The sequence below is a fragment of the Salvelinus namaycush genome, chromosome 1 (genome assembly GCF_016432855.1).
Source record: "Salvelinus namaycush isolate Seneca chromosome 1, SaNama_1.0, whole genome shotgun sequence".
In the NCBI taxonomy this organism is placed as follows: domain Eukaryota; kingdom Metazoa; phylum Chordata; class Actinopteri; order Salmoniformes; family Salmonidae; genus Salvelinus; species Salvelinus namaycush.
In genome coordinates, this window is record NC_052307.1 from 62,850,519 (window position 1) to 62,878,366 (window position 27,848).

Consider the following 27,848-nt stretch of genomic DNA (forward strand, 5'->3'; position numbering starts at 1 on the left):
GCCACATCCGACAAGCGTCAAAGCCAGTGTAGTACGATTCAAGTGTATAGGTGCAGGGTTAGATGGTGGTCCTATTCTACTTTTCCCTTTTTTTGGTGACCAAAATGTGCAATTCGCACTCCAACCTGCGAAACGCAGCAATATGCAACTAGTCTACCGGAAAAAGCCACACAAAGAAGAAACTTGATTGTCCAGTGTTCTGGTACATCATTTTAATAAAGTTTTTTTAGGAATATACCGTGGAATTGTGGGATAGCAATGGCGGCTTCTGTCTTTGTAAACAAAAAACGCATAATTTACAAAAGATAATAGCTAATGGTTTGAATCATTTCAAGTGGGTGGCACAGTTTTCGTACTTACATGAATGTTATTTTCCTAATAACTCCAGTTGTTAATGTTATTGAAGATCGTTTTTTGATTTACAATAAATACATGTGGCAGGTTTAGCTAGCTCGCTAAAAAAAATACTAGCTAGTGTAAGCGTCTTGATAGACTCACCACCTATTGTTAAAGGTAAGCAAGCCCGTATTTTATTAAATGGGATTTTACAACTGTACTGTAATATCGGGTGTATAGTCATACCTATTAGTTTAATTCCCTTTTTGTAACGTAATAGCTAACGTTAGCTCGCTATTTAATTCTTTGGCTGAGCGATATCCAGTTATCTAGCTAGTTAACGTTATCTACTTTAACGTGTTTTATTTGAAGTCAGGTCTGTCACTAAATTATAATCGTTTCTGCCGGTCGTTTATTGGCGTTAGATGTAGTAGTAACAAATATAATGTAAGTAGCTAGTGTAGCTACAGCACTGACTAAATAGTTACGTAGCTAGCTACTGTAGCAATCTAAAATACATTCCGTGAATTATTCAAGCGATTTTATACTTTTGATCGATTAGTTTAATGTATTAATCTCTCAAGTCGTTCAAATTTCCGTATGCAAAGTGCCTTTGGTTAAGTGTTTCGGTCTTAATTATCTGACACATCCTTAACGTTACAGAATTAGTAGTTGGCTAATCTCCCCAAAAATGTGGTATCCAATCCAGACAGTTGTTTGAGACCATGGAGGATGATGCGTCACTGCATCGACTGGAGGGTAGTGACCCCACTGCGCAGGTTGGCGGGCTGATTGTGAAGAAGAAGAGTGCAGCAGTAGAGCCTCATGTCTTTCGTGCACCCACTCCACGCACCTCTCTCCTGGGCCTGGATCTGCTGGCAGCTCAAAAGAGAAAAGAGCGTGAGGGCAAGGAGCAGGCTGAGGCTGACAGTGATGACAGGAATAACAAGAAATCCAAGGTATCCTCCTACAAGGATTGGGAGGAAGGGAAAAGTGATTCTGGATCTGATGAAGAAGACAAAGACGAGGAGGATCAAGGTGGTAAAAAAGAGAGGTATGTTATGTGATTTGGTTTGAGTTACTGTAGCCTCTTTTCGTACTGGTATAGAATACAAACTCTCCCTATCAAGAGATCTAAACTGATGCATGCAATGTTGTCTTATTGACACTTTATTCTATGTTTCATAAAGTAGCAGGAAGTACCGTGTAACTGGCTCAGAGACACCCTCTAACCCTGGAGGTGTCAGTGAAGAGTTCCGTCGCAAACACCAGCAGAGGGAGAAAGACCGGCGTGAGCATGGAATGTACGCCTCCTCCAAAGAGGACAAGAACAGAGAGAGGGAGAAGGACAGAGAGAGGATCAGAGATACGGACAGAGATCGAAGGGGTGAAAGAGGTGAGCAAAAAATGTATACATCTGCATGCACGTTGTTAATATTCTGGCAATAGCAATCTTTTCTATCTATTGTGTATTTCTGACTGAAGTAATTACTAACTGTTTTGATGGCAGATGAGCGGGAGCGCAGTAACAGCCGCGGCGGTGGCAGCAGCCGGTCGGAGCGTGGAGACCGCAGTGAGAGGAGTGAGCGCTCACAGAGAGAAGGCTGGTCCTCCGAACGCATCAGCCGGGGGAGCAAGAGAGAGGAGCCTCCAACGCCTCAGACACGCCCCAAAGGTCAGTAACCCTGCCACACCCCCGGACAGGCAGTTCTTTAAGGTCCTTAGGTCACGCTTACAATACACAAACCACTCTCTCTCTCCCTCCATTCCTCATACCCTTTGAATCAGATGGCACTCCCTCGCGCACCAGCTGGGATGAGGATGACAGCGGCTATGCCAGCTCACGCCGTTCCCACTGGGAATCTCCCTCTCCTGCCCCTTCACACAAGGATTCTGACAAGTCTGAACGGTCGGAGCGCAGTCCCCGCTCTGGACGGGAGAGTGAGAGGAAGGACAAGTAAGCAACTGCAGCTCAACACTTGTATGTTAATTTAACTGGGTTTAATAGTACTATTGAAAGACTCCTTTTCAGTGGCTATTAGAAATGTTATTTTCAGCTTTTAAATTAACTTTTGTTGTTTCTGTTCCCAGGTCAGTCAGAGGCCGGTATCCTGATGACACGCCCCTTCCCACCCCATCATACAAGTACAACGAATGGGCCAATGACAGGAAGCACTTGGGCTCCACTCCTCGTCTGTCCCGTGGGAAAGGTAAGCCCCTCCTCCTTCCCCTCTCCCTCTTCCCCCAGTCACGTTTGAGCTCTTATTAATGCTCTGATAAGGCTTGCTGATGTTTGTGGATTGTGTCTCTGTGCCCCAGGTAAGAATGAAGGAGAGGATGGCATCGCCTTTGATAATGATGATGAGAAGCAGCAGTGGGAGGAGGACCAGAAGGTGAGTGGTCATGTGGAGTCTTGGCAGTAACACAAATGAATAGCTTTCCCAACGTTCATAAATGCACATTTCTATGTATTGACTATTGCCCTGTGGTGTTGCAGCAAGCGGACAGAGACTGGTACATGATGGACGAAGGCTATGACGAGTTCCACAACCCACTGACCTCCACCTCTGAAGATTATGTGAAGAAGAGAGAGCAGATCCTGCAGAAGCAGACACAGAAACGCATCTCTGCCCAGAGACGACAGATCAATGAGGTATGGCACTGTGTTGCTACTCTATGACCACCTCCAGCCCTGGGTGCATCTAGCCCGTTTAGTTATCGTTAATACCATCCATGGATTTTAATTTTGTGTGTTTGTGTTTAACGATGCGTGTTGTGTTCCTCCTGCCAGGATAATGAGCGCTGGGAGACTAACCGCATGCTGACCAGTGGAGTGGTCCAGAGGCTGGAGGTGGATGATGACTTTGAGGAGGACAACGCTGCCAAGGTCCACCTGCTGGTTCACAACCTGGTCCCTCCCTTCCTGGACGGGAGGATAGTCTTCACCAAGCAGGTAATACATCATTACAGCACGTTATGGGCCAATGAAATTACCAACACACCTGTTTATTTGGACAGGGAAGCTAAAACTTTTAATTTGGCTCTATACTCCAGCATTTTGGATTTGAGATCAAATGTTTTGTGAGGCGACACTAGGGCTCTGACGATACCAGTGTCGCAATATTTTTTTCCATTGCAAAAATGAAAACGCTAAGCAGACCACTCTCTTTGGTCCTTTAAGAACCTGCTGTATGTAAAATATTCTGTACTATAGCTTGGAAGAAAAAGAAATGTGACTCTAGGTGACAGCATAATGATGTTTGTTTCCAACATTAGGGCAGTTTTCCTAAATAATTTAAATGTACTTTGGGTTTTGTTTCCTTTACCAATAACAGGAGAGGGTAGCATTTTTGGGGGGTATGATATTTATGCCTCTAACTTTCTCACTCATCATTATTCACAATTCATTCATGATTATTTGTAATCATGCTAGGATCCACATTAAAGTAGAAGTGTTCAGAAACATATTCTATTCTTATTTACAATGAAAGTGAGTCCAAAATGACACAATTTACCATTCCTTTCTATTGGGCACAACATAATCCGAAACACAACCAAAACAAACTGCACATGCATCCAACACGTTTCTAGGCTCAAAAGCTTAATGTAGTCATTGCATGCTAGGAATATGGGACCAAATACTAAACTTTCACAGAATTTAATACATTATTAGTGAATTTGTCCAAATACAGTGTCTTCAGAAAGTATTCACACCCCTTTACTTTTCCACATTTTGTTGTTGCACCTTGAATTAAAAATGTATTCATCTGAGATTTTAGGTCACTGGCCTATACACAATAATACCCCTTAATGTAAAAGTGGAATTATCTTTTTAGAAAGGTTTATAAATTAATTAAAAATACAAATCTGAAATGTCTTGAGTCAATAAGTATTCAACCCCTTTGTTATGGCAAGCCTAAATAAGTTCAGGAGTAAAAATGTGCCTAATAAGTTGCATGGACTCACTCACTGTGTGCAATAGTAGTGTTCTACAGGACCTTTTTATGAATACCTCTGTACCTCACACATACAATTATCTCGGTAAGGTCCCTCAGTCGAGCAGTGAAATTCAAACACAGATTCAACCACAAAGACCAGGGAGGTATTCCAATGCCTTGTAAAGTAGGGCACCTATTGGTAGACTGGTAATTTTTTTTCAAAAGAAGACATTGGATATCCCTTTGAGCAAGGTGAAGCTATTAATTACACTTTGGATGGCATATCAATACACCCAGTAACTACCAAGGTACAGGCGTCCTTCCTAACTCAGTTGCCGGTGAGGAAGGAAACAACTCAGGGATTTCACGATGAGGCCAATGGTAACTTTAAAACAGTTACAGAGTTCAATGGCTATTATAGGAGAATACTGAGAATGGATCAACAACATTGTCAATTAAGTTAGTATTGTGGAGTAACTACAGAGTGAAAAGCAGGAAGTCTGTGCACAATAAAAAATAATATTCCAAAACATGCATCCTGTTTGCAGTAAGGCACAAAAGTAAAACTGCAAAAAATGTGGCAAAGAAATGTTTGGGGAAAATTCAACACAACACATCACGGAGTACCACTCTTCATATTTTCAAGCATGGTGGTGGCTGCATCATGTTATGGGTCATGGCGAGGAATAGGGAGTTTTTTTTAGGATAAAAAAAAAAGGAATTGAGCTAAGCGCAGACAAAATCCTAGAGCAAAACCTGGTTGTCTGCTTTCCACCAGACACTGGGAGATAAATTCACCTTTCAGCAGCACAACAGAAGGCCAAATATACAGTGCATTTGGAAAGTATCCAGACCCCTTGACTTTCTCCACATTTTGTTATAGCCTTATTCTAAAATTGATTCAATCGTTCCCCCCCCCCCACAATCTACACACAATACCCCATAATGACAAAGCAAAAACAGGTTTTTAGAAATGTTTGCAAATTTATTCCAAATAAAAAATGAAATCACATTTACATAAATATTTAGACCCTTTACTCAGTACTTTTGTTGAAGCACCTTTGGCAGCGATTACAGCCTCGAGTCTTCTTGGGTATGACGCTACAAGCTTTGCACACCTGTATTTGGGGAGTTTCTCCCATTCTTCTCTGCAGATCCTCTCAAGCTCTGTCAGGTTGGATGGGGAGTGTCGCTGCACAGCTTTTTTCAGGTCTCCCCAGAGATGTTCGATTGGGTTCAACTCCGGGCTCTGGCTGGGCCACTCAAGGACATTCGGAAACTTGTCCCAAAGCCACCCCTGCGTTGTCTTGGCTGTGTGCTTACTGTCGTTGTCCTGTTGGAAGGTGAACCTTCGCCACAGTCTCAGGTCCTGAGCGCTCTGGAGCAAGTTTTCATCAATGATCCCTCTGTACTTTGCTCTGATCATCTTTCCCTTGATCCTGACTAGTCTCCCAGTCCCTGCTGCTGAAAAACATCCCCACAGCATGATGCTGCCACCACCATGCTTCACTGTAGGGATGGTGCCAGGTTTCCTCCATACGTGACGCTTGGCAGTCAGGCCAAAGAGGATCCATCTTGTTTCATCAAACCAAAGAATCTTGTTTTTCATGGTCTGAGAGTCCTGTCATGTGCCTTTTACTGAGGAGTGGCTTCTGTCTGGCAACTCTACAATGACCTGATTTGGTGGAGCGCTTCAGAGATGGTTGTCCTTCTGGAAGGTTATCCCGTCTCCACAGAGGAACTCTGGAGCTCTGTCAGAGTGACCATCGGGTTCTTAGTCACCTCCCTGACCAAGGCCCTTCTCCCCCGATTGTTCAGTTTGGCCGGGTAGCCAGCTCCTGGAAGAGTCTTGGTGGTTCCAAACTTCTTCCATTTAAGAATGATGTAGGCCACTGTGTTCTTGGGGACCTTCAATGCTGCAGACATTTTGTGGACCCTTTTCCAAATCTTTTTGCTCTGATGTGCACTGTCAACTGTGGGAAGTCGGAAGTTTACATACACCTTAGCCAAATACATTTAAACTCAGTTTTTCACAATTTCTGACATTTAATCCTAGTAAAAATGTCCTGTCTTAGGTCAGTTACTATCACCACTTTATTTTAAGAATGTGAAATGTCAGAATAATAGGAGAGAATTATTTATTTCAGCTTTTATTTCTTTCATCACATTCCCAGTGGGTCAGAAGTTTACATACACTCAATTAGTATTTGGTAGCATTGACTTTAAATTGTTTAATTTGGGTCAAACGTTTTGGGTAGCCTTCCACAAGCTTCCCACAATAAGTTGGGTGAATTTTGGCCCATTCCTCCTGACAGAGCTGGTGTAACTGAGTCAGGTATGTTGGCCTCCTTGCTCGCACACAATAACTTTCAGTTCTGCCCACAAAATGTCTATGGGATTGAGGGCAGGGCTTTGTGATGGCCACTCCAATTCCTTGACTTTGTTGTCCTTAAGCCATTTTGCCACAACTTTGGAAGTATGCTTGGGGTCATTGTCCATTTAGAAGACTCATTTGCAACCAAGCTTTAACTTCCTGACTGATGTCTTGAGATGTTGCTTCAATATATCCACATGATTTTCCTCCCTCATGATGCCATCTATTTTGTGAAGTGCACCAGTCCCTCCTGCAGCAAAGCACCCCCACAACATGATGCTGCCACCCCCGTGCTTCACGGTTGGGATGGTGTTCTTCGGCTTGCAAGCCTCCCCCTTTTTCCTCCAAACATAACGATGGTCATTATGGCCAAACAGTTCTATTTTTGTTTCATCAGACCAGAGGACATTTCCCCAAAAAACTACGATCTTTGTCCCCATGTGCAGTTGCAAACCATTTTCTGGCTTTTTCATAGCGGTTTTGGAGCAGTGGCTTCTTCCTTGCTGAGCGGCCTTTCAGGTTATGTCGATATAGGACTCGTTTTACTGGGGATATAGATACTTTTGTACCTGTTTCCTCCAGCATCTTCACAAGGTCCTTTGCTGTTGTTCTGTGGATTGATTTGCACTTTTCGCACCAAAATACATTCATTTCTAGGAGACAGAACGTGTCTCCTTCCTGAGCGGTATGACGGCTGTGTGGTCCCATGGTGTTTATACACTGCTCAAAAAAATAAAGGGAACACTTAAACAACACAATGTAACTCCAAGTCAATCACACTTCTATGAAATCAAACTGTCCACTTAGGAAGCAACACTGATTGACAATAAATTTCACATGCTGTTGTGCAAATGGAATAGACAAAAGGTGGAAATTATAGGCAATTAGCAAGACACCCCCAAAAAAGGAGTGATTCTGCAGGTGGTGACCACAAACAACTTCTCAGTTCCTATGCTTCCTGGCTGATGTTTTGGTCACTTTTGAATGCTGGCGGTGCTCTCACTCTAGTGGTAGCATGAGACGGAGTCTACAACCCACACAAGTGGCTCAGGTAGTGCAGTTCATCCAGGATGGCACATCAATGCGAGCTGTGGCAAAAAGGTTTGCTGTGTCTGTCAGCGTAGTGTCCAGAGCATGGAGGCGCTACCAGGAGACAGGCCAGTACATCAGGAGACGTGGAGGAGGCCGTAGGAGGGCAACAACCCAGCAGCAGGACCGCTACCTCCGCCTTTGTGCAAGGAGGTGCACTGCCAGAGCCCTGCAAAATGACCTCCAGCAGGCCACAAATGTGCATGTGTCAGCATATGGTCTCACAAAGGGTCTGAGGATCTCATCTCGGTACCTAATGGCAGTCAAGCTACCTCTGGCGAGCACATGGAGGCCTGTGCGGCCCCACAAAGAAATGCCACCCCACACCAGACTGACCCACCGCCAAACCGGTCATGCTGGAGGATGTTGCAGGCAGCAGAACGTTCTCCACGGCGTCTCCAGACTCTGTCACGTCTGTCACATGTGCTCATGTGCTCAGTGTGAACCTGCTTTCATCTGTGAAGAGCACAGGGCGCCAGTGGCGAATTTGCCAATCTTGGTGTTCTCTGGCAAATGCCAAACGTCCTGCACGGTGCTGGGCTGTAAGCACAACCCCCACCTGTGGACGTCGGGCCCTCATACCACCCTCATGGAGTCTGTTTCTGACCGTTTGAGCAGACACATGCACATTTGTGGCCTGCTGGAGGTCATTTTGCAGGGCTCTGGCAGTGCACCTCCTTGCACAAAGGCGGAGGTAGCGGTCCTGCTGCTGGGTTGTTGCCCTCCTACGGCCTCCTCCACGTCTCCTGATGTACTGGCCTGTCTCCTGGTAGCGCCTCCATGCTCTGGACACTACGCTGACAGACACAGCAAACCTTTTTGCCACAGCTCGCATTGATGTGCCATCCTGGATGAGCTGCACTACCTGAGCCACTTGTGTGGGTTGTAGACTCCGTCTCATGCTACCACTAGAGTGAGAGCACCGCCAGCATTCAAAAGTGACCAAAACATCAGCCAGGAAGCATAGGAACTGAGAAGTTGTCTGTGGTCACCACCTGCAGAATCACTCCTTTTTTGGGGGTGTCTTGCTAATTGCCTATAATTTCCACCTTTTGTCTATTCCATTTGCACAACAGCATGTGAAATTTATTGTCAATCAGTGTTGCTTCCTAAGTGGACAGTTTGATTTCACAGAAGTGTGATTGACTTGGAGTTACATTGTGTTGTTTAAGTGTTCCCTTTATTTTTTTGAGCAGTGTACTTGCGTACTATTGTTTGTACAGATGAACGTGGTACCTTCAGGCGTTTGGAAATTGCTCTTAAGGATGAACCAGACTTGCCGAGGTCTACAATTTTTGAGGTCTTGGCTGATTTCTTTTGATTTTCCCATGATGTCAAGCAAAGAGGCACAGAGTTTGAAGGTAGGCCTTGAAATACATCCACAGGTACACCTCCAATTGACTCAAATTATGTAAATTAGCCTATCAGAAGCTTCAAAGCCATGAAATCATTTTCTGTAATTTTCCAAGCTGTTTAAAAGCACAGTCAACTTAGCGTATGTAAACTTCTGACCCACTGGAATTGTGATACAGTGAATTATAAGTGAAATAATCTGTCTGTAAACAATTGTTGGAAAAATGACTTGTGTCATGCACAAAGTAGATGTCCTAACCGACTTGCCAAAACTATAGTTTGTTAACAAGAAATTAGTAGAGTGGTTGAAAAACGAGTTTTAATGACTCCAACCTAAGTGTATGTAAACTTCTGACTTCAACTGTAGACAGGTGTGTGCCTTTCCAAATCATGTCCAATCAATTTAATTTACCACAGGTGGACTCCAAGTTGTAGAAACATCTCAAGGATGATCAATGGAAACAGGATGCACCTGAGCTCAATTTTGAGGTTCTTTAGGAAAGCGTCTGAATACTTATGCAAATAAGGTGACATTCTGTTCTGTCGCCTCGTATAAAACATTTGATCTCAAATTCAGAATGCTGGAGAATAGAGACAAATATTATTTTTTCTTCACTTTCCAAATATTTTGGGGAGTTTATATACTTTTAAGGTCTGAGCCATTGGCGGAGAGCTGTTGCAGGCTTGTTGAGGGATTGTGAGAGTCTGCTGATAAGTATTTGGAACTGGCTGAGTATTAACTAGTGGACTTACTATTGGAGTTGCTGTGTACTGAATGCGTACTGTTGCTGATTCTCTGTGCTCTAGCCGGAGCCTGTCATCCCTGTGAAAGACGCCACCTCTGACATGGCCATCATCTCCCGCAAGGGCAGCCAGCTGGTCCGCAAGCACCGCGAGCAGAAGGAACGCAAGAAGGTAGGCAATGTTTAAAACAGCAAACAGTACTTGATGGTATGGTTACTGGCTGAATATCTGACTGTTATTTTGATTGTTTCTCCAGGCTCAACAGAAACACTGGGAGCTGGCAGGCACCAAGCTGGGTGACATTATGGGCATCAAGAAGACTGAGGAAGGGGATAGCTCTGGGGGCAAGCCAGTGGGTGAGGATGGCAAGGTGGACTACAGGTAACAAGCCTTTTACTAAAGGCTTATTTTGTTTCCATTCTGAATGTTTATTAAACATCTGTTGTGACAAGAACATGTGACGAGAACAACCTCATTAATTCCCTCCCTCTCCTTCCTCCCTCCAGAACGGATCAGAAGTTTGCAGACCACATGAAAGATAAGAGTGAGGCCAGCAGTGAGTTTGCTAAGAAGAAGACCCTGCTGGAGCAGAGGCAGTATCTGCCCATCTTCGCTGTGAGGCAGCAGCTGCTCAACATCATCAGGTAGCTACTCTACTAGACCCGGCCTGGCTGTCCTGGGACCACTTATCACCCCCGGCCTTACCCCAGATGCAGGCTTTCATTCAGGATGTAGGATAAGACATGTATGGCAATGAAGGGGGGAGTTGGGGGCTGTGAAGTCAGAATGTTCATATGTGATTTACCTTTGGTTAGAGAATGACCACATCAAAGGTGACTTAGGTAATGCTAGACAGCATTTGTAAATCATTGACAAATACACTTCCAGATCTGTTTTCGTCAGCCGTTATTCATGTTTCCACAGTTTCGTAAGGTTGAAAGTCCCATCAGGATTCTAATGTTATTGGTTGTGATGTGATTCTGTCCAGGGACAACAGCATTGTGATCGTGGTGGGGGAGACGGGCAGTGGGAAGACCACCCAGCTGACCCAGTACCTTCACGAGGACGGCTACACCAGTTACGGCATGGTGGGCTGCACCCAGCCCCGCAGAGTGGCAGCCATGAGCGTGGCCAAGAGAGTCAGCGAGGAGCTGGGCAGCAACCTGGGAGAGGAGGTGAGCATTCAGCTGGCTTATGGAGGAGCCACTAGACAAACATGAACTAGATCTTAGAAACAGTGATCTATGGATCAGTCAAAGCAGTGGATAACTAGTCTTATCAGTTAACCCAGTGTAACAGACCTGGCAAGAGTTTATGAACTGCAATGAACTTGTTTATAGAGGAACGGAAGTACTCCAGAACAGAATGAGTGTTTTTTCCCCCCCCCACCAGATATCAATGTTCACTGTGTGTAAAGGTCCTCTGTCAATTGATGTTGAGTCATGGTGCTGTCTTGGTTTTTTCCTTATGGATTTGACGCTTGTATTCATATGTTGTGCAACACCGCTATCTAGTGGTGATTCAGAGATTGTACACCGCTTCCATTCTACAACTTGTAATGGAACTCTCCTCGCCAGCTCGTTTCTTTGGTTGACCCGTAGCACTGCCGTTTGAAGGCCGTAATTCATATGTGGAATGTAAATGTATGTAGTTCACTACTAAACCATTCAGTTTTTTTGCTTTGCAGGTGGGTTATGCGATCCGTTTTGAGGACTGTACATCGGAGAAGACTGTGATAAAGTACATGACAGACGGTATCCTGCTGAGAGAGTCTCTCAGAGAGTCAGATCTGGACCACTACAGTGCTGTCATCATGGACGAGGCCCACGAACGCTCCCTCAACACAGATGTGCTGTTCGGCCTGCTACGAGAGGTGAGGGAGACACCTTTTCTCCAAGTCTTTTGTATGTTTATTGGATAGAGTGGTATAGAGGTGAAGGTTGGATCGAGAGTGCTGAAAGAGCAGTGGGCCGGATTCAAACCCATACTGGCAGTGATACATGTGTTCCAGGGCAGTGGCTTAGACTGCCAGACCAGGGAGACACTTTTAAAACTCCCTGGATGTTATTCAATTGTGATTATTTTGCGTGCATATTTTTTATTTGGAGGCTTTGGTTGTCTTGTAAGCAGTAGTAGAACTCTCTGTCTCTGTCCTTTTTTTCCAGATTGTATCGAGGCGTTCTGACCTCAAGCTGATAGTCACCTCAGCCACCATGGACTCTGACAAATTTGCTGCGTTTTTCGGCAACGTTCCCATATTCCACATTCCAGGAAGAACATTCCCTGTAGACATCTTATTCAGCAAGGTATTGTGTCCAACTCTTCATTCAACATCCATTCATTATTATATATATATATATATTTTTTTACAGGGAGTCAACACAGCCATTTAATTTGTATAATGACTTATACCCTGACTAGACCGGCCACATTTCGTGCGCGAGGGTTGCAAAATAAATGTACACGCATGTTTTTCAGTCATTTAGTCCACACTACTTGGCTCTATTTCAGATGCTCGATGCAATGCAAGTCCCGCCTCTTCCATCTCCTTATTGGTTTTCACGAAGATACAAACCCATGTGGGTGCTTTAAAGACTAAGAGATTAATCAAAGATAACTAAGAACTAACTTGGTTTCACTTTTGTCTGTGGGTTAATCGTCATAGTAGAGAAACACACACACACATTTGTCAAATTTACAAAGAACCAGCTTAAAAGAGGACAATTTGCATGTCGGGTAAAATAACATCCCTGGAGAAACTGCGAGCAACAGCTATCTAGCTAAATGTCCATGAACGTTTCATGTGTTTCGACCTTTCCTGAAATGAATAGAATTGATTCACAGTTGGTTTTGGTATTTTAACCTGCGTGTAATGATCGCTCCTGGTGGGGATGGAGAAAATGATCACGTGCACAATGGACGCAGCCGCGGGGCCGGTTTAGTCATGGAGTAAGACTACTGTTATTTGTACCAAGGTAGTGTGTGGTTGCTGTGTATTCTAACAGTGTTGTGTATTATCTGAGTGCAGACTCCCCAGGAAGACTATGTGGAGGCAGCAGTGAAGCAGGCCTTACAGATCCACCTTAGTGGTATGGGGGGAGACATCCTCATCTTCATGCCTGGCCAGGAGGACATCGAGGTGACGTCAGACCAGATCGTGGAGCGTCTAGAGGATCTGGAAAGCGCCCCTCCTCTGACTGTACTGCCCATCTACTCCCAGCTGCCCTCTGACCTCCAGGCCAAGATCTTCCAGAAGGTAACCAATAACACCCAGTTACTGTTACACTAACATGTACAGTTGGAAATCTTTACATACTGCAGTATCCTTTGTACACAAGCATACTTGCTGTTAGGTAGTCGGAATACATATACAGTGCATTCGGAAAGTATTCAGACCCCTTGACTTTTTCCACATTTTGTTAGGTTACAGCTTTATTCTAAAATTGATTAAATAAAAGATTTCCTCATCAATCTACACATAATACCCCATAATGACAAAGCAAAACCAGTAAAAAAACTAAAATATTCTTTGGTCTGATGAAACCAAGATTGAACTCTAGATCCTGAATGCCAAGCGTCACGTCTGGAGGAAACCTGGCACCATCCCTACGTTGAAGCATGGTGGTGGCAGCATCATGCTGTGGGGATATTTTTCAGCGGCAGGGATTGGGAGACTAGTCAGGTTCGAGGGAAAGATGAACGGAGCAAATTACAGAGAGATCCTTGATGAAAACCTCCAGAGCGCTCAGGACCTGAGACTGGGGCGAAGGCTCACTGTCAAACAGGAAAACGATCCTAAACACACAGCCAAGACAATGCAGGAGTGGCTTCGGTACAAGTTTACAAATGTCCTTGAGTGGCCTGACAGAGCCTGGACTTGAACCCGATCTCTAACATATCTGGAGAGACCTGAAAATAGCTGTACAGCGACCATCCCCATCCAACCTGACAGAGTTTGAGAGGATCTGCAGAGAAGAATGGGAGAAAATCCCCAAATACAAGTGTGCCAAGCTTGTAGCCTCATACCCAAGAAGACTGGAGGCTGTAATTGCTGCCAAAGGTGCTTCAACAAAGTACTGAGTAAAGGGTCTGAATACTTATGTAAAACATTTATTTTTGTCATTATGGGGTGTTAAGTGTAGATTGATGAGGGGGAAACAGCAATTTAATCCATTTTAGAATTAGGCTGTAACGTAACAAAGTGGAAAAAGTCAAGGGGTTTGAATACTTTCCGAAGGCACTGTATATTACACAAAAAGGAACACGTCCTTCTTACTGGTAAAGTGACGTGTAGCTAATGTCTTTGTTATGTTTTCTAACCGCCAGGCTCCAGATGGTGTGAGGAAGTGCATCGTTGCCACCAACATTGCCGAGACCTCCCTGACTGTGGATGGTATCATGTTTGTTGTGGATGCTGGATACTGCAAACTCAAGGTACCCTGTCACCCTCACTATCTTCCCCAGACTATCAAATGAAATAAGACAAACCATGTTAGGATAGTATTTCTGTGTTTGTTGCTGATGTGTTCTCTTTGACAGGTGTTCAACCCTCGCATTGGCATGGATGCCCTGCAGGTGTACCCTATCAGCCAGGCTAACGCCAACCAGCGTGCGGGCAGAGCAGGACGTACAGGGCCGGGCCAGTGTTACAGGTAAGTCACTGTCTACACACTCACTCAGTCTCACACTCCAAATGTGCAGGCCTCCCACCTTCCTCAGTTTCTAGAGGGCTGCCTTTGTCCTCCAGTTGTGGTAGAGAAGTATGGAGCCATAATGAAAGTGTAATGAAAGGCAGTTATTTGAAGGTGTCACCTTAGTGTGATGTTTGAGAGTTCCAGACAGGGCTAGCAGGAAGTAGTATTCACATGTCAAGAGTGTCCTGTCTTCTAGGAAGATACTTCAATACTCCTCTACATCTGACTGAAGCAGTCTGGAACTAAAATATTAGATCAGCCATATCTTCCCCCTTTCATGTCTATCTGGGCCTAGATACAGGAATAAACAGGCAGAATTACACAATTCTCCTCACTCTGCCTGCTATCTCATTCCAACTGCTCCTATCCACCAAAAAGGTAGAAAACCAGCTAACAACATTAGCATCCTTTTGTATGGTGAGCCGTGCTGAAACGGGTGTCAATCTGAAGCGCGATTGTGTTGTGTGTAATGCCGCCGCCGGTGTTTCATCCTCTGGCTGATGCACATCAGAGCTCCCCTCAGACGGGCTGTCCAGGCCTCTGATCTGCAAGGCGGCCGGGCTGCTTTCAAAGCCATCAGAGGCTGGGAGGGAGAGGGAGAATCCTAATCTCCACAGGATTTCATGCAGTTTAACTCTGTTTACAGCAGGGAGAATGTGACACAAAAGCCTGTTCTCTCTGAGATTTCACATGACCTTTCACCTATCTGTCATACTACACCAAGTTGAGGGAGATGGTGACACGCACACCAGACACAAGATTGTTTTGCCTTGTAAATGAGCTTGGAATTTTATAAAAGACCCTTCTACCAAGATTACCCCCCCCTCACACACACACTCTCAGATCTGTGAAGAATCAATTTTGGAGTGGAGCTTTAGAGTGGGTGGGGCCTAGGCGTTTGGAGGGGTGGGAGGTGACGTGTGTGCGCCATGCTGGGTGACTCGACTTGTGTGGCGAATCTGCTACTCAAAGCACCTCTTAGCTGTGACTGCACCCAACACACACACACATCTCCAGCCCCGAGGACATTCACACAACCCGGCGTAAACAAACACAGATCATTCCCTCATAATGCACACACTTCAGAGGGATTAGCCACTAACTGAAATGGTTGAGAGATGCTTTGTTAGGCCAGACATATCAGTCTGAAGCAGCAATGGGAGCTGCTCTAAATAGTTTGGATAGTAAATACCTCATAAGTAGCTTGGTTAAATGTTTATCATGTGCAGTAGGCCTGTCTCTTTGCCCTTCTCTAAATGTCAGTTGGGGAGAGTTCAGCTTTCATGGAAAGGAGGCTTCTCAATCACGGTGCCACTGTTACAGGGTGAGAGCACTGTGCCACTGTTACAGGGTGAGAGCACTGTGCCACTGTTACAGGGTGAGAGCACTGTGCCATTGTTACAGGGTGAGAGTGTTAAGTTCATGTTTTAAGTATCCCTATATTTCTGTTATTACGGGGCTATCACTCAGTCAAGAGTGCGCATGCGGAGGAAGTCTGTTGGTTGTTGGACCTAGCCTCGAGTGTAATGGCTACTTATAGTGTGTTCATATAGTATAGTAAACTTTGTTAAACTGGAACCTTGTCGTTGTGTCATTTCGAGTTAACATTGGTAGCAGAGGATGGCTTCTAACTACAACGTGCCACCTCGCTTCGACGAGAAGAGGTCGTACGAAAGTTGGAAAAATGAACTGGGAATCTGGATACGCGTTACTAACCTGGACGTGAAAAAGCAAGCACTTGCGGTGGTATTATCGCTCGAGGGAAGAGCGAGAGATACAGCACTGGAAATATCCGTTGAGGATTTGAACAAGGATGACGGTATGGGAACTTTGATCACAGCACTGGATTCTGTATTTCTCAAAGAAGAGAAAGACCGTGCCTACGAGGCATATTCAAACTTTGACAGTGTTACGAGAGATATTTCGGTTGCAATGGCAGACTACATCATTGATTTCGAACAGAGGTACAATAGGATGCGCAAGTATGACATGGTTCTCCCAGATGCAGTGCTAGCGTTCAAGTTGCTAGACACTGCTTGTCTAGATGGTAGGGAGAAACAGTTGGCTTTGACTGCTTGTACTGTGCTGACTTTTGCATTTATGAAGTCGGCACTAAAAAGAATATTTGGTGAGAAGACGTCTGTCGCGCCAATAACAGATGGAATGCAAGTGAGTGACGCAGCATATTACACCGAGCAGCACAGAAAAGGCGCCAACAAGTCACGTTCTCAAGACAACCAGAAGAGGGCGCCATTTCCCGGCACAAATCCACTGGACAAATTTGGAAGGAGATCGAAATGTGCAATTTGTCAAAGCACTTACCATTGGGTTAAAGACTGTCCTCATAAAAATGAACAAGTTAAACTAACAGAGGAAAATGTAAACACAGAGGTAGAGCAGTGTAACATTACACTGTTTTCAAATGAATCTGATACTGAGATTTTTATAGTTGAATCCTTCGGATCTGCTGTGATTGATACTGCATGCACACGGACAGTGTGTGGTGAAAAATGGCTTGATAGCTATGTCAGTGAACTAAATATGAAGGAAGTACAAAATATGATTGACACACCAAGCAACAGAGCTTTCAAATTTGGAGATGGGAGAATTGTCCATTCTACCAAGAGAGTTAAGATACCAGCAAAAATTGGTCAGACTGATATCCCCTTACTATTAAGCAAAGCTTCACTCAAGAAGGCAGGGGCTGTATTAGACATAAAAAATGACAAGGCAGTGATGTTTAAACAACCAGTGACTCTTGAACTTACTACCTCAGGCCACTATTGTGTAAACATTTTGGACAAAGACATCACACAGAGTCCATGCAAAAATGAGATTCTGACTGACACGAAGCACATGGAGATTCTGACAGTCACAGAGAACATGAACACAAAAGACAAACACAAAGTATTGTTAAAGCTTCACAAACAGTTTGGACATGCTACAGTTGACAGACTTCAGAAGTTACTCAGGAGTGCAGGGAATAATGATGATGAGAGTATTTCCATTCTACAGCAGATAGTTAAGAATTGTGAGACATGTCAAAAATACAGCAAACCTAAGCCCAGACCAGCTGTTGGTTTGCCACTGGCTTCCATGTACAATGAAACAGTGGCTGTAGATCTACATGAGTTAGGACCAAGTGTGTGGTACCTTCACATAATCGACCACTTCACACGCTTTAGTGCTGGAAGCATTGTGAATACAAAGAAACCCAGTGAAATCGTCAAGCACTTCATTCATTCTTGGATATGTGTGCATGGCCCGCCACAGAAATTGTACAGTGACAATGGAGGAGAATTCAATAATAATGAAATAAGAGAAATGGCAGAGAACTTCAACATGGAAGTAAAGACAACTGCTGCATACAGTCCATGGAGCAATGGACTTCTGGAGAGACACAATCAAACACTCACAGAGATCATGCTGAAAGTGAAGCAAGACAATGGATGTGACTGGAACACAGCCCTAGATTGGGCTTTGATGGCAAAAAACTCAATGCACAATGTTCATGGTTACAGCCCATATCAACTAGTGTTCGGGCAGAACCCTAATCTTCCCTCAGTACTGGTTGACAAGCCACCAGCACTAGAAGGGACCAGTGTGAGTGCATGGGTGGGACAGCACCTTTCAGCACTACATGCAGCGAGAAAAGCATTCACTGAAGCAGAGTGCTCAGAAAGAATTCGCAGGGCTCTGCGGAAACAGCTTCGACCCACCGATGAGAAGTACGAGACTGGAAACAGAGTGTACTACAAACGAGTTGACTGTCAAGAGTGGAAAGGACCGGGAGTAGTCATTGGCCAAGATGGTGTGGTGATATTTGTGAGACACGGAGGCATCTTTGTCAGGGTGCATCACTCAAGATTGCGGAAAGTAAATGATCAACAAGATAGAGGGGCTGTTGCTGAGAATCAGTCTCCTAATGAAAATGACAAAAAGGACACAGTAACAGACACAAACCTACCAGATGTCGCATCCAATGATATGGACACTGAAACTGACACAGGAAATGGAGCAGAGACCTTCAACCATGCCACAGGTAATACTGTTGAGGGTTCAAATGATGAAAACATTCAACAACAGCCACATGTGTTAAGAGAACATGGTTGTTCCAATCTGAAAACTGGACAAACTGTTAAATACATGGACAGAGAAAGTGGTATTCCACACACAGCAACCGTCATTGGACGAGCAGGAAAAGCCAAAGGAAAACACCAGAACTGGTACAACTTGCAGTACTCTGAACCAGCTACACTTTCTGGTACAACAGGGTCAGCTGACCTGTCACTTGTAGATAATCTCAGAATTGAACCAATGGAAAATCGAGAAAAACAGAATGACATTCAAAATGATGATGTACTTGAAACAAAGGACGTGTCATTTGACTCAGCTAAGCTAGATGAGCTCAGTAATTGGAGAAAAAATGGAGTGTTTGAGGAAGTCAAAGACATTGGTCAAAAATGTGTCTCAACAAGGTGGGTGTGTACCCTTAAAGAATCCTTAACTGGAATAGTGCCTAAAGCACGTCTAGTGGCTAGAGGTTTTGAGGAGCTGGCTGCTAAAGAACTCCCAAAAGACTCACCGACATGCGCCTCAGAGTCACTCAGATTGCTGATGTCAGTGATCTGCCAAAAAAAAATGGAAACTTAATTCCATAGACATCAAATCTGCATTTTTGCAGGGAACAGAGCTGTCAAGGGACATTCACATCCGACCTCCGCCCGAAGCTAAAAGTGAAGGAACACTGTGGAAACTAAAAAAGTGTGTGTATGGACTGGCAGATGCATCACTCTACTGGTACAACAAAGTCAAGGCAACAATGCTGAATACAGGTGGAAAAATGTCACAAGTGGACCCTGCAGTCTTCTATTGGCTTGATCAAGACTGCAATGTGACTGGAGTACTTGCCTGTCATGTTGATGACTTTATCTGGGGTGGCTCACAGACCTTTGCTACAACTGTGATTCCAAACCTCAAAGCTGTTTTCCAGGTCGGCCGTGAAGAGCATGATAATTTTTGTTATGTTGGCATAGAGTTTATTACAGTTGGAACAATACTGATGCAACAGGAGAGCTATATCAAGAATCTTCAACCCATCCACATGGATTCTTCAAGAGCCGTACAAAGGAATTCCCCTCTATGTGGAATTGAAGCTGATCAATTGAGGTCGAAGATAGGTCAAATTCTATGGGTTGCTAGACAGAGTAGACCTGATGTGATGTTTGCAACTTACATTTACATTTAAGTCATTTAGCAGACGCTCTTATCCAGAGCGACTTACAAGTTGGTGCATTCACCTTATGATATCCAGTGGAACAACCACTTTACAATAGTGCATCTAACTCTTTTAAGGGGGGGGGGGGGGGGGGGGGGGGGGGGGGGGGGGGAGGTTAGAAGGATTACTTTATCCTATCCTAGGTATTCCTTAAAGAGGTGGTGTTTCAGGTGTTTCCGGAAGGTGGTGATTGACTCCGCTGACCTGGCGTCGTGGGGGAGTTTGTTCCACCATTGGGGTGCCAGAGCAGCGAACAGTTTTGACTGGGCTGAGCGGGAGCTGTACTTCCTCAGAGGTAGGGAGGCGAGCAGGCCAGAGGTGGATGAACGCAGTGCCCTTGTTTGGGTGTAGGGCCTGATCAGAGCCTGAAGGTACGGAGGTGCCGTTCCCCTCACAGCTCCGTGGGCAAGCACCATGGTCTTGTAGCGGATGCGAGCTTCAACTGGAAGCCAGTGGAGAGAGCGGAGGAGCGGGGTGACGTGAGAGAACTTGGGAAAGTTGAACACCAGACGGGCTGCGGCGTTCTGGATGAGTTGTAGGGGTTTAATGGCACAGGCAGGGAGCCCAGCCAACAGCGAGTTGCAGTAGTCCAGACGGGAGATGACAAGTGCCTGGATTAGGACCTGCGCCGCTTCCTGTGTGAGGCAGGGTCGTACTCTGCGAATGTTGTAGAGCATGAACCTACAGGAACGGGTCACCGCCTTGATGTTAACTTGGCATCTAACACAAAACACGCCACTGTACAAACCATTCATGAGGCAAACAAAGTTGTTCGTAAACTGAAATCACAACAAGTGACTTTAAAGTTTCAGCATGTTGGAAAAGATGACTCTTTGAAACTAGTTGTCTTCAGTGATGCTTCGCTAGGGAACCTTACAGATGGAGGCACACAAGGTGGACATCTAATCGTGTTAATGGGTGAAGGAGGAAGATTCTCACCTATCTGTTGGCAGTCAAAAAGGATCAGAAGGGTTGTCCGAAGCACACTTGCTGGAGAAACACTTGCTCTTGCGGATGGAATTGACAATGCGATCTTTCTTGCAACTCTGTTCTCAGAGCTTACCACTGGTGAGACAAAACGGCACATTCTACCTGTAGTTTGTGTCACTGACAACTACTCATTAGTTGATGCTGTGAAGTCAACCAAGTCTGTCACAGAGAAAAGACTTCGTCTTGAGATTAGCAGCATCAAGGAACTTATTCAAGCACAGAGAATCCAGCGGATTCTGTGGTCGACCACAAAGGAACAGCTTGCTGACTGTCTGACTAAAAAAGGAGCATCCAGTCTTGTGCTCCTACAGGCTCTCAGTAATGGAAAGTGGCAGCTTGAGTAATACAAATAAAAACTGTCACACAACCCATTTGTAATGGGGATCTTGAATAATACTTGGACATTTAATTATGTTGTTGATGTTTTATTTGTCTTTAAAGAAAAGGGGGAGATTGTTAAGTTCATGTTTTAAGTATCCCTATATTTCTGTTATTACGGGGCTATCACTCAGTCAAGAGTGCGCATGCGGAGGAAGTCTGTTGGTTGTTGGACCTAGCCTCGAGTGTAATGGCTACTTGTAGTGTGTTCATATAGTATAGTAAACTTTGTTAAACTGGAACCTTGTCGTTGTGTCATTTCGAGTTAACAGAGAGCACTGTGCCATTGTTACAGGGTGAGAGCACTGTGCCATTGTTACAGGGTGAGAGCACTGTGCCACTGTTACAGGGTGAGAGCACTGTGCCACTGTTACAGGGTGAGAGCACTGTGCCACTGTTACAGGGTGAGAGCACTGTGCCACTGTTACAGGGTGAGAGCACTGTGCCACTGTTACAGGGTGAGAGCACTGTGCCATTGTTACAGGGTGAGAGCACTGTGCCATTGTTACAGGGTGAGAGCACTGTGTGAAGTCATATCAGTGCCATGCAGAGCAGGTGGTGAAGACAGCATCTCCAGACCTGTCACTCTATGGAGCATTTGTGCGTTTCGAAAAAATATGTGTCCGCTAGATTATTCAATAACCTCCCCCGTCGGTGTCGCTCTCACTCCATCTCTCCCTCTCTCCTCCTCTGTCCATCCAGGCTGTACACCCAGAGTGCCTTCAAGAATGAGATGTTAACCACCACCATCCCAGAGATTCAGCGGACCAACCTGGCCAACGTGGTGCTGCTGCTAAAATCCCTGGGGGTCCAGGACCTGCTGCTCTTTCACTTCATGGACCCCCCGCCTGAGGACAACATGCTGAACTCCATGTACCAGCTGTGGATCCTGGGGGCCCTGGACAACACAGGTGGGTCTCTGCCCTGGCCTGGCCTGGACCACATCACTCAAGATTAGGCCACTAAATGTACAAACTGATCAAATATAATAATTTATCTCAGAAAACAAGGTTAAAATAGGTTGGGATAAGTATGTTCCCCACCAGCAATACAGCCAACAGATGAACAATAACTACTTCATGTGCGAGGAGAGACTTGGATGATGGAACTAGTCAATAGGTTGCTTTAATGGTATGTACATGCACTGCACACCGTAAAGTATAGAGCTAGGTAGCACTGTGGTGTAGGTAGTGGAGTAATTGCATAGTGCTTTATCCTCTGTTAGATTTGACTGGCTGAGTCTCATCTCTGTCTCATCTGAGCCAGATCCCTGGGGATTAGGGGATTTGGTGTCTGTGGAGGACTTTTGACGTTTGCCTGTGTGGTGTGTTAACAGCAGATTATCTCTGATTTAAGGTTTACCTGGTCAATACAGCCTGTTCTGCCTCTGCACTTTCCCTCTAAGCTCCTTTATAGTCTGTCATGTAATCATTTAAATCAGAGCTGGCAAAGTTTGATTTAAATATGTTTTTGTAACCATCCTCCTATGTCAGCACTTTCTCTCTCGCTCGCTCGGTCTCTCTCTCTCTCAGCGCTATAGACAGGAAGGTGTCACCTGTATTGTGTTCCCCCTCTCCTCTGTCTGTAGACAGGAAGTGTTATTATTTGTGTCCCCCTCAGGTTCCCTGACGCCCACTGGGAGGCTGATGGTGGAGTTCCCTCTGGATCCGGCTCTGTCCAAGATGCTGATCGTATCATGTGACATGGGCTGCAGTGCTGACATCCTCATCATCGTCTCCATGCTGTCTGTACCGGCCATCTTCTACAGGCCTAAGGTAGATATCATTGAGATCGCCAACCAATGAATGTCTTAATGTGTTGTTAATGTTTGTTTATCTTACTGTTAAGAAAAATTCACATTACACACTGGACAGTTGTGTGACCCCTGTATTTCCTCTGTGTCCTGACCTTTCCAGGGTCGTGAGGAGGAGAGTGACCAGGTGAGGGAGAAGTTCTCGGTCCCAGAGAGTGACCACCTGACCTACCTGAACGTCTACCTGCAGTGGAAGAACAACAACTACTCCAGCATCTGGTGCAACGAACACTTCATCCACACCAAGGCCATGCGAAAGGTCAGACCACGCCCCTCTCTGACCAGTCTCCCTGGCTTAGGATCGAAATGCACTTGATTCCCACTTTGCATCACAATAGTCACACGCTGAGCAATGTGTATTGAATGTCCTCTTGTGTTTTAGGTGCGCGAGGTCCGCTCCCAGCTCAAAGACATCATGGTGCAGCAGAGGATGAACCTGGTGTCCTGTGGCTCAGACTGGGACATCATCAGGAAGTGTATCTGTGCTGCCTACTTCCACCAGGCAGCCAAGCTGAAGGGCATAGGGGAGTATGTGAACGTGAGGACAGGCATGCCGTGTCACCTCCACCCCACCAGCTCTCTGTTTGGCATGGGCTACACCCCAGACTACATCACCTACCACGAGCTGGTCATGACCACCAAGGTAACAGACCCAGCCTCCACACAGCTACGCTATGATCTGGACTGTTCAGAGATGAAGGTGTTCTACACCTTGACACACCAGAAAGAGCTGTCATATATATTAGCCTTCTAGCTCTGTTACTGTGTTCTAATGTGTTGTAACCTGTGTTGTTTGATGTCCCTCCTGTAGGAGTACATGCAGTGTGTGACTGCGGTGGATGGGGAGTGGCTGGCTGAGCTGGGGCCCATGTTCTACAGTGTCAAACAGGCAGGGAAGAGCAGGATGGTAAGCTCTTCGGCCCTTACTTCCTCCCTCCCTACGTCTCATGGTTAATTCCTCCTCCCTCTGTCCTTTTCTCTCCTCTCACCTCTCTGTTCCTCTCTCTCTCTGTGCAGGAGAACCGGCGGCGGGCCAAGGAGGAGATCACTAACATGGAGGAGGAGATGTCTCTGGCGGAGCAGCAACTGAGGAGCAGGAGAGAGGATCAGGACAGGAAAAGTAATGTGGGCAGCGTCAGGTATACTCATCTATCTTCATCTATTCTTCACAGAGAGGTTTCACTCTGACAATAGTCCCAGTCGCTATTAAATAGACCGCCGCGTCCCCACCCGCCTGTGGGGAAAATGACCTGTGGTTACCTTGGTTACCCAATTGGCTCACAGCAAAATCTTGACCTTTTTCAAACGCAAGTTCCTTACAAAGCTACATTTAATAAAAGTACATGTCTAAAGATTACTTTTCAACATTGCCGAGTGTTTCCGCTACTTAGAAAAACGTAATATTGAAAGGCTTCCCTCATGCCCCTTTTCATGACGCCGCTTACTTTAGCCATGTGAGTGCTAGCTAGCTACCAACCAGAACATTAAGCTAGCCAAGACCAACAACACACTATAAAGCTACAAGTAGTGAGTGGAATTACAACCAGACTACTTAACAAGTTAAACGTCTTACCTGTGATTAAATATTTTCTACACACAAAGCTACATGTAGCCTACTTGGATTACCGCGTCCCTACATTTCCCACACCGAATAGCCTGAAGCCACAGGGCTCTTCTCGCAGGCTCTATTTCCCTACGTGGGAGCATTGCAAACCGTAGGTCAGGATTTTTGACCTGGTTAAATGTACATCGAACAACATTGCAGCTTTTCTGCATGTTTTGTTATTTCTGTATAACAAAAAATCGTCAGCAAAGTTTGCTCTTTTACAATGGGGGTCAATGGGAAATGTTATTTTTTCAGAATGGGCCACTTCCGAGTCGTAGAAACTGGTTAATTTTGCTGCTTCTCTACCCATCTCTCTCTAATTATCTCTGCCTCCTTCTCTCTTATCCTCTCTGTCTTCTCTACCATATCTCTCTCTAATTCTCTGCCTCTCCTTCTCTCTTATCCTCTCTGTCTTCTCTACCATATCTCTCTCTAATTCTCTGCCTCTCCTTCTCTCTTATCCTCTCTGTCTTCTCTACCATCTCTCTCTCTAATTCTCTGCCTCTCCTTCTCTCTTATCCTCTCTGTCTTCTCTACCATCTCTCTCAATTATCTCTGCCTTTCCTTCTCTCTTATCCTCTCTGTCTTCTCTACCATCTCTCTCTCTAATTCTCTGCCTCTCCTTCTCTCTGTCTTCTCTACCATCTCTCTCTCTAATTCTCTGCCTCTCCTTCTCTCTTATCCTCGCTGTCTTTTCTACCTCTCTCACTTTCCATGATGAGCTTTTCTCACCTCCAGACGAGACAAAAATAAATAATATTGACTCCTGGCTGACCCCCATTACTGCTGCAATTTAAATGGTGCCACAGCAGAGGGGAGAAAGGAGACAGTGTTTATTTTCAAATTAGAAGGGACACTTTTTTAAATTTTGCACCCATTCCATAAGGCTCACAAAAGAGAGATGGGTTTGGGAGGAAAAAAAATAACACTTTGATATAGCAATAAATCTGCTGATTAATTAACAATAAGAGTGTGTGTCTGTCAGACAGTCTCCAAAATAATCACATTAAAACGTAGAGGATTAAGGAATAGATTACAGAGCGAGTGCCTCAGAATTATGATAATAAACATGGCCGGCTCTCGTGGGCTGTCAGCTGCTTTTGTCCGCCTCTGTCTGTGAACACAAGCATCCCTTCACCGTGCCGGGGCCCCATGAAACACTTCTACTACACATTTTGATCTGGTTCCTGTCTGTCATTCAGCAACCCCCCACCCTTACTCAGATAAGTGGGCTCAAAGCTTTAAGTCAGTGATTTTACGGGAGCTTTTATTCAATGTAAATGCAGAGCTGTGAGAAGTGTTCTGTCCTTGTATGTGAAAGTGGTGGTAGGAATGAGGGTGCTGTCTTCCCTCTGTGCTGTGTTCACTAAACACCTGTGTGTGGAAAGAAGAGTGGCCCTCAGACAGAGAGCTCTTAAAGCACTTGACAACAATATGTCTGTCTACTAGACCTAGAAGGATCCATCCTGCTTCCAAACTCTGCTTTTACTGAGGATTATGTAAAGGGAGGCACATTAGTTAGGATTTGGCTTTAATCTCAGCCAGGCTGTCCTCCTCACTTCTCCATAGCCTCCTACCAGCAGGCCTCTCAGGATGTGTGTGTGTGTGAAAGACATTGGAAAATAAAGGTGAAAGACTATCTTAGCCTCTAGAAATCACCTTGTTTAATTTAATAAATAAATACATTTTTAAGGCCTGAGGACATTGTTGTAATTTGTCAAATGTGACTTTAGCTGGGGTGGACAGAGGGGGGCAGAACTGAGGGATGAAGGGAAGGACTGGGTTATGACCTGATGGCTGTAATTGCTGGTGTGTGTGAGGACTGAGGAGGGAATGCTGGGTAGTGTCAGAGTGTCGCGCTGCTGTAATTAAAGATTATAGATTTTGCTGTCAGCGGCGTCCGCTTATCCCTCCCTACTAGCCTGTCCCCCCCCTGCTAGCCTGTCCCCCCCCCCCCCCCCCCCCCCCCCCCTGCTAGCCTGTCCCCCCCTGCAAAAAAAAATATCTTCTGTCATTGCCAATTGTTTATTCTTTTGTCTCGATAGGGCTGTGAAAATCTGCACCCCGGGAAGGAAGGAGGAGGCACCCATGACCCCAAAGCGCACCCCAGCTCGTTTTGGGCTCTAGATCTTCTCTGTTAAGACTTAAACACTTGACCTCACCACTAAATATCACCTGTATGTGTACCATACCATCACTGGATGAGCCTTGCTGAGAGGGCTTGGAAAACTGTCCCCTCCTATTGTTCGGTACCAGCTGCAGTTCAGACAGAGGCCAGCAGAGGTAGAACTTGTATAAGGCATGAGGCTCCCGTAACAGACCTTTTCTGTCAGCAAATCCACATAGCGTCCCTCCATTTTTACGTGCAGAGAGATACAGTATAGGGCTGTTAGAATGCAGTATTTTCTATTTCTGTAAAGTAAGTAAAACCCAATGATGAAACATCATTGAAAAGGTATCGTCTTTAAAGGGTATTTGATATACCTTGAAAATCTGTCAAAGCATTTATCATAATCCTTCACAGGCTACAGTGTCCAAGCAGGAAACCTTTAGTTGTTCCATCTCCTACTGTACCCTACAAGGGGCTGTTTTCTTGATGGTAGTCTCTCCCGATCAATATAAACTATGTTCAATAAGGTTGGGAATTGCCAGGGACCTCACCATATTAGCATGATACTTTGGTGCCGATACGATATGTATTGCGATTCGATACTGTGATTTTATTGTGAGTCGATGTTCCGAACATATTGCTCACCATATATCTGCTGCAGAGGGACAAGAGAGAGATCCATGAGAAACGAGTTTTGATCAGTCATGGAAATAAAAGTTCTGAATACAAAAGATGGAGAACAAGAAATGGAAGGAAAAATACTGGTGTTTTGGTGCAGGTACAGGCAACTAGCACAAAAATAATACGAAATATCGTCAAATAATATCCCGATATGTAACTGTATAGACCCCCCCCCCATCATTAGTGTTTAAGTAGTGCTGCATTGTGCTGTCAGTCATAAGTGGACAGCTGGTCCAAACTAGTCTGATCCTGTAGTGTGTTCATTGGGCTGTATGTCATTCAGTGTGAGTAGAAAGAGGAGGCAGAAGTAGCACTGTCGTGTGTCCATGAATTCTGCCTGATTTATTTTTTTCAATTTCATCATGTCCCTCTCAAATCTCCTTCAAGAGATCATTTTCACCTTGTACAACTGGCTGACCTCTGTATCTTTTGTATGTCGTGTGTAGCAAATGGCCTGTGCCATG

At 45.1% G+C, this 27,848-nt stretch overlaps 1 protein-coding gene across 3 annotated transcripts; it reads left to right on the forward strand.

Moving 5' to 3' along the window:
* The first annotated feature begins 46 nt into the window (after nt 1–46).
* Nucleotides 47–27,332, forward strand: LOC120046919 (pre-mRNA-splicing factor ATP-dependent RNA helicase PRP16-like). 3 transcript variants are annotated; one of them, XM_038992479.1, is made up of 25 exons: nt 47–202; nt 1,046–1,390; nt 1,527–1,732; nt 1,847–2,011; nt 2,125–2,293; nt 2,428–2,546; nt 2,656–2,729; nt 2,834–2,989; nt 3,128–3,289; nt 9,898–10,005; nt 10,091–10,215; nt 10,341–10,478; nt 10,823–11,009; nt 11,522–11,707; nt 12,000–12,140; nt 12,863–13,090; nt 14,161–14,268; nt 14,374–14,486; nt 21,877–22,085; nt 22,795–22,949; nt 23,091–23,246; nt 23,370–23,630; nt 23,799–23,894; nt 24,005–24,126; nt 26,639–27,332. In XM_038992479.1, exons 2-25 carry the CDS (start codon nt 1,062–1,064, stop codon nt 26,718–26,720), a joined length of 3,795 nt encoding a protein of 1,264 aa, XP_038848407.1. In that variant the 5' UTR covers nt 47–202; nt 1,046–1,061; the 3' UTR covers nt 26,721–27,332. The 3 variants fall into 3 exon arrangements, with proteins under 3 accessions (XP_038848407.1, XP_038848398.1, XP_038848415.1); XM_038992470.1 differs by lacking the exon at nt 47–202 and adding an exon at nt 253–513; XM_038992487.1 differs by lacking the exon at nt 47–202 and adding an exon at nt 253–513 and having other exon boundaries at nt 1,530–1,732.
* The last annotated feature ends 516 nt before the right edge of the window (nt 27,333–27,848 follow it).

Coding starts and splice junctions, on each gene's coding strand:
- LOC120046919 (XM_038992479.1), top strand. CDS start 1,062: ATGGAGGATGATGCGTCACTGCATCGACTGGAGGGTAGTGACCCCACT. Junction 11,708..11,999: donor TGTTCGGCCTGCTACGAGAG/GTGAGGGAGACA, acceptor CTTTTTTTCCAG/ATTGTATCGAGGCGTTCTGA. Junction 23,895..24,004: donor AGGCAGGGAAGAGCAGGATG/GTAAGCTCTTCG, acceptor CTCTCTGTGCAG/GAGAACCGGCGGCGGGCCAA.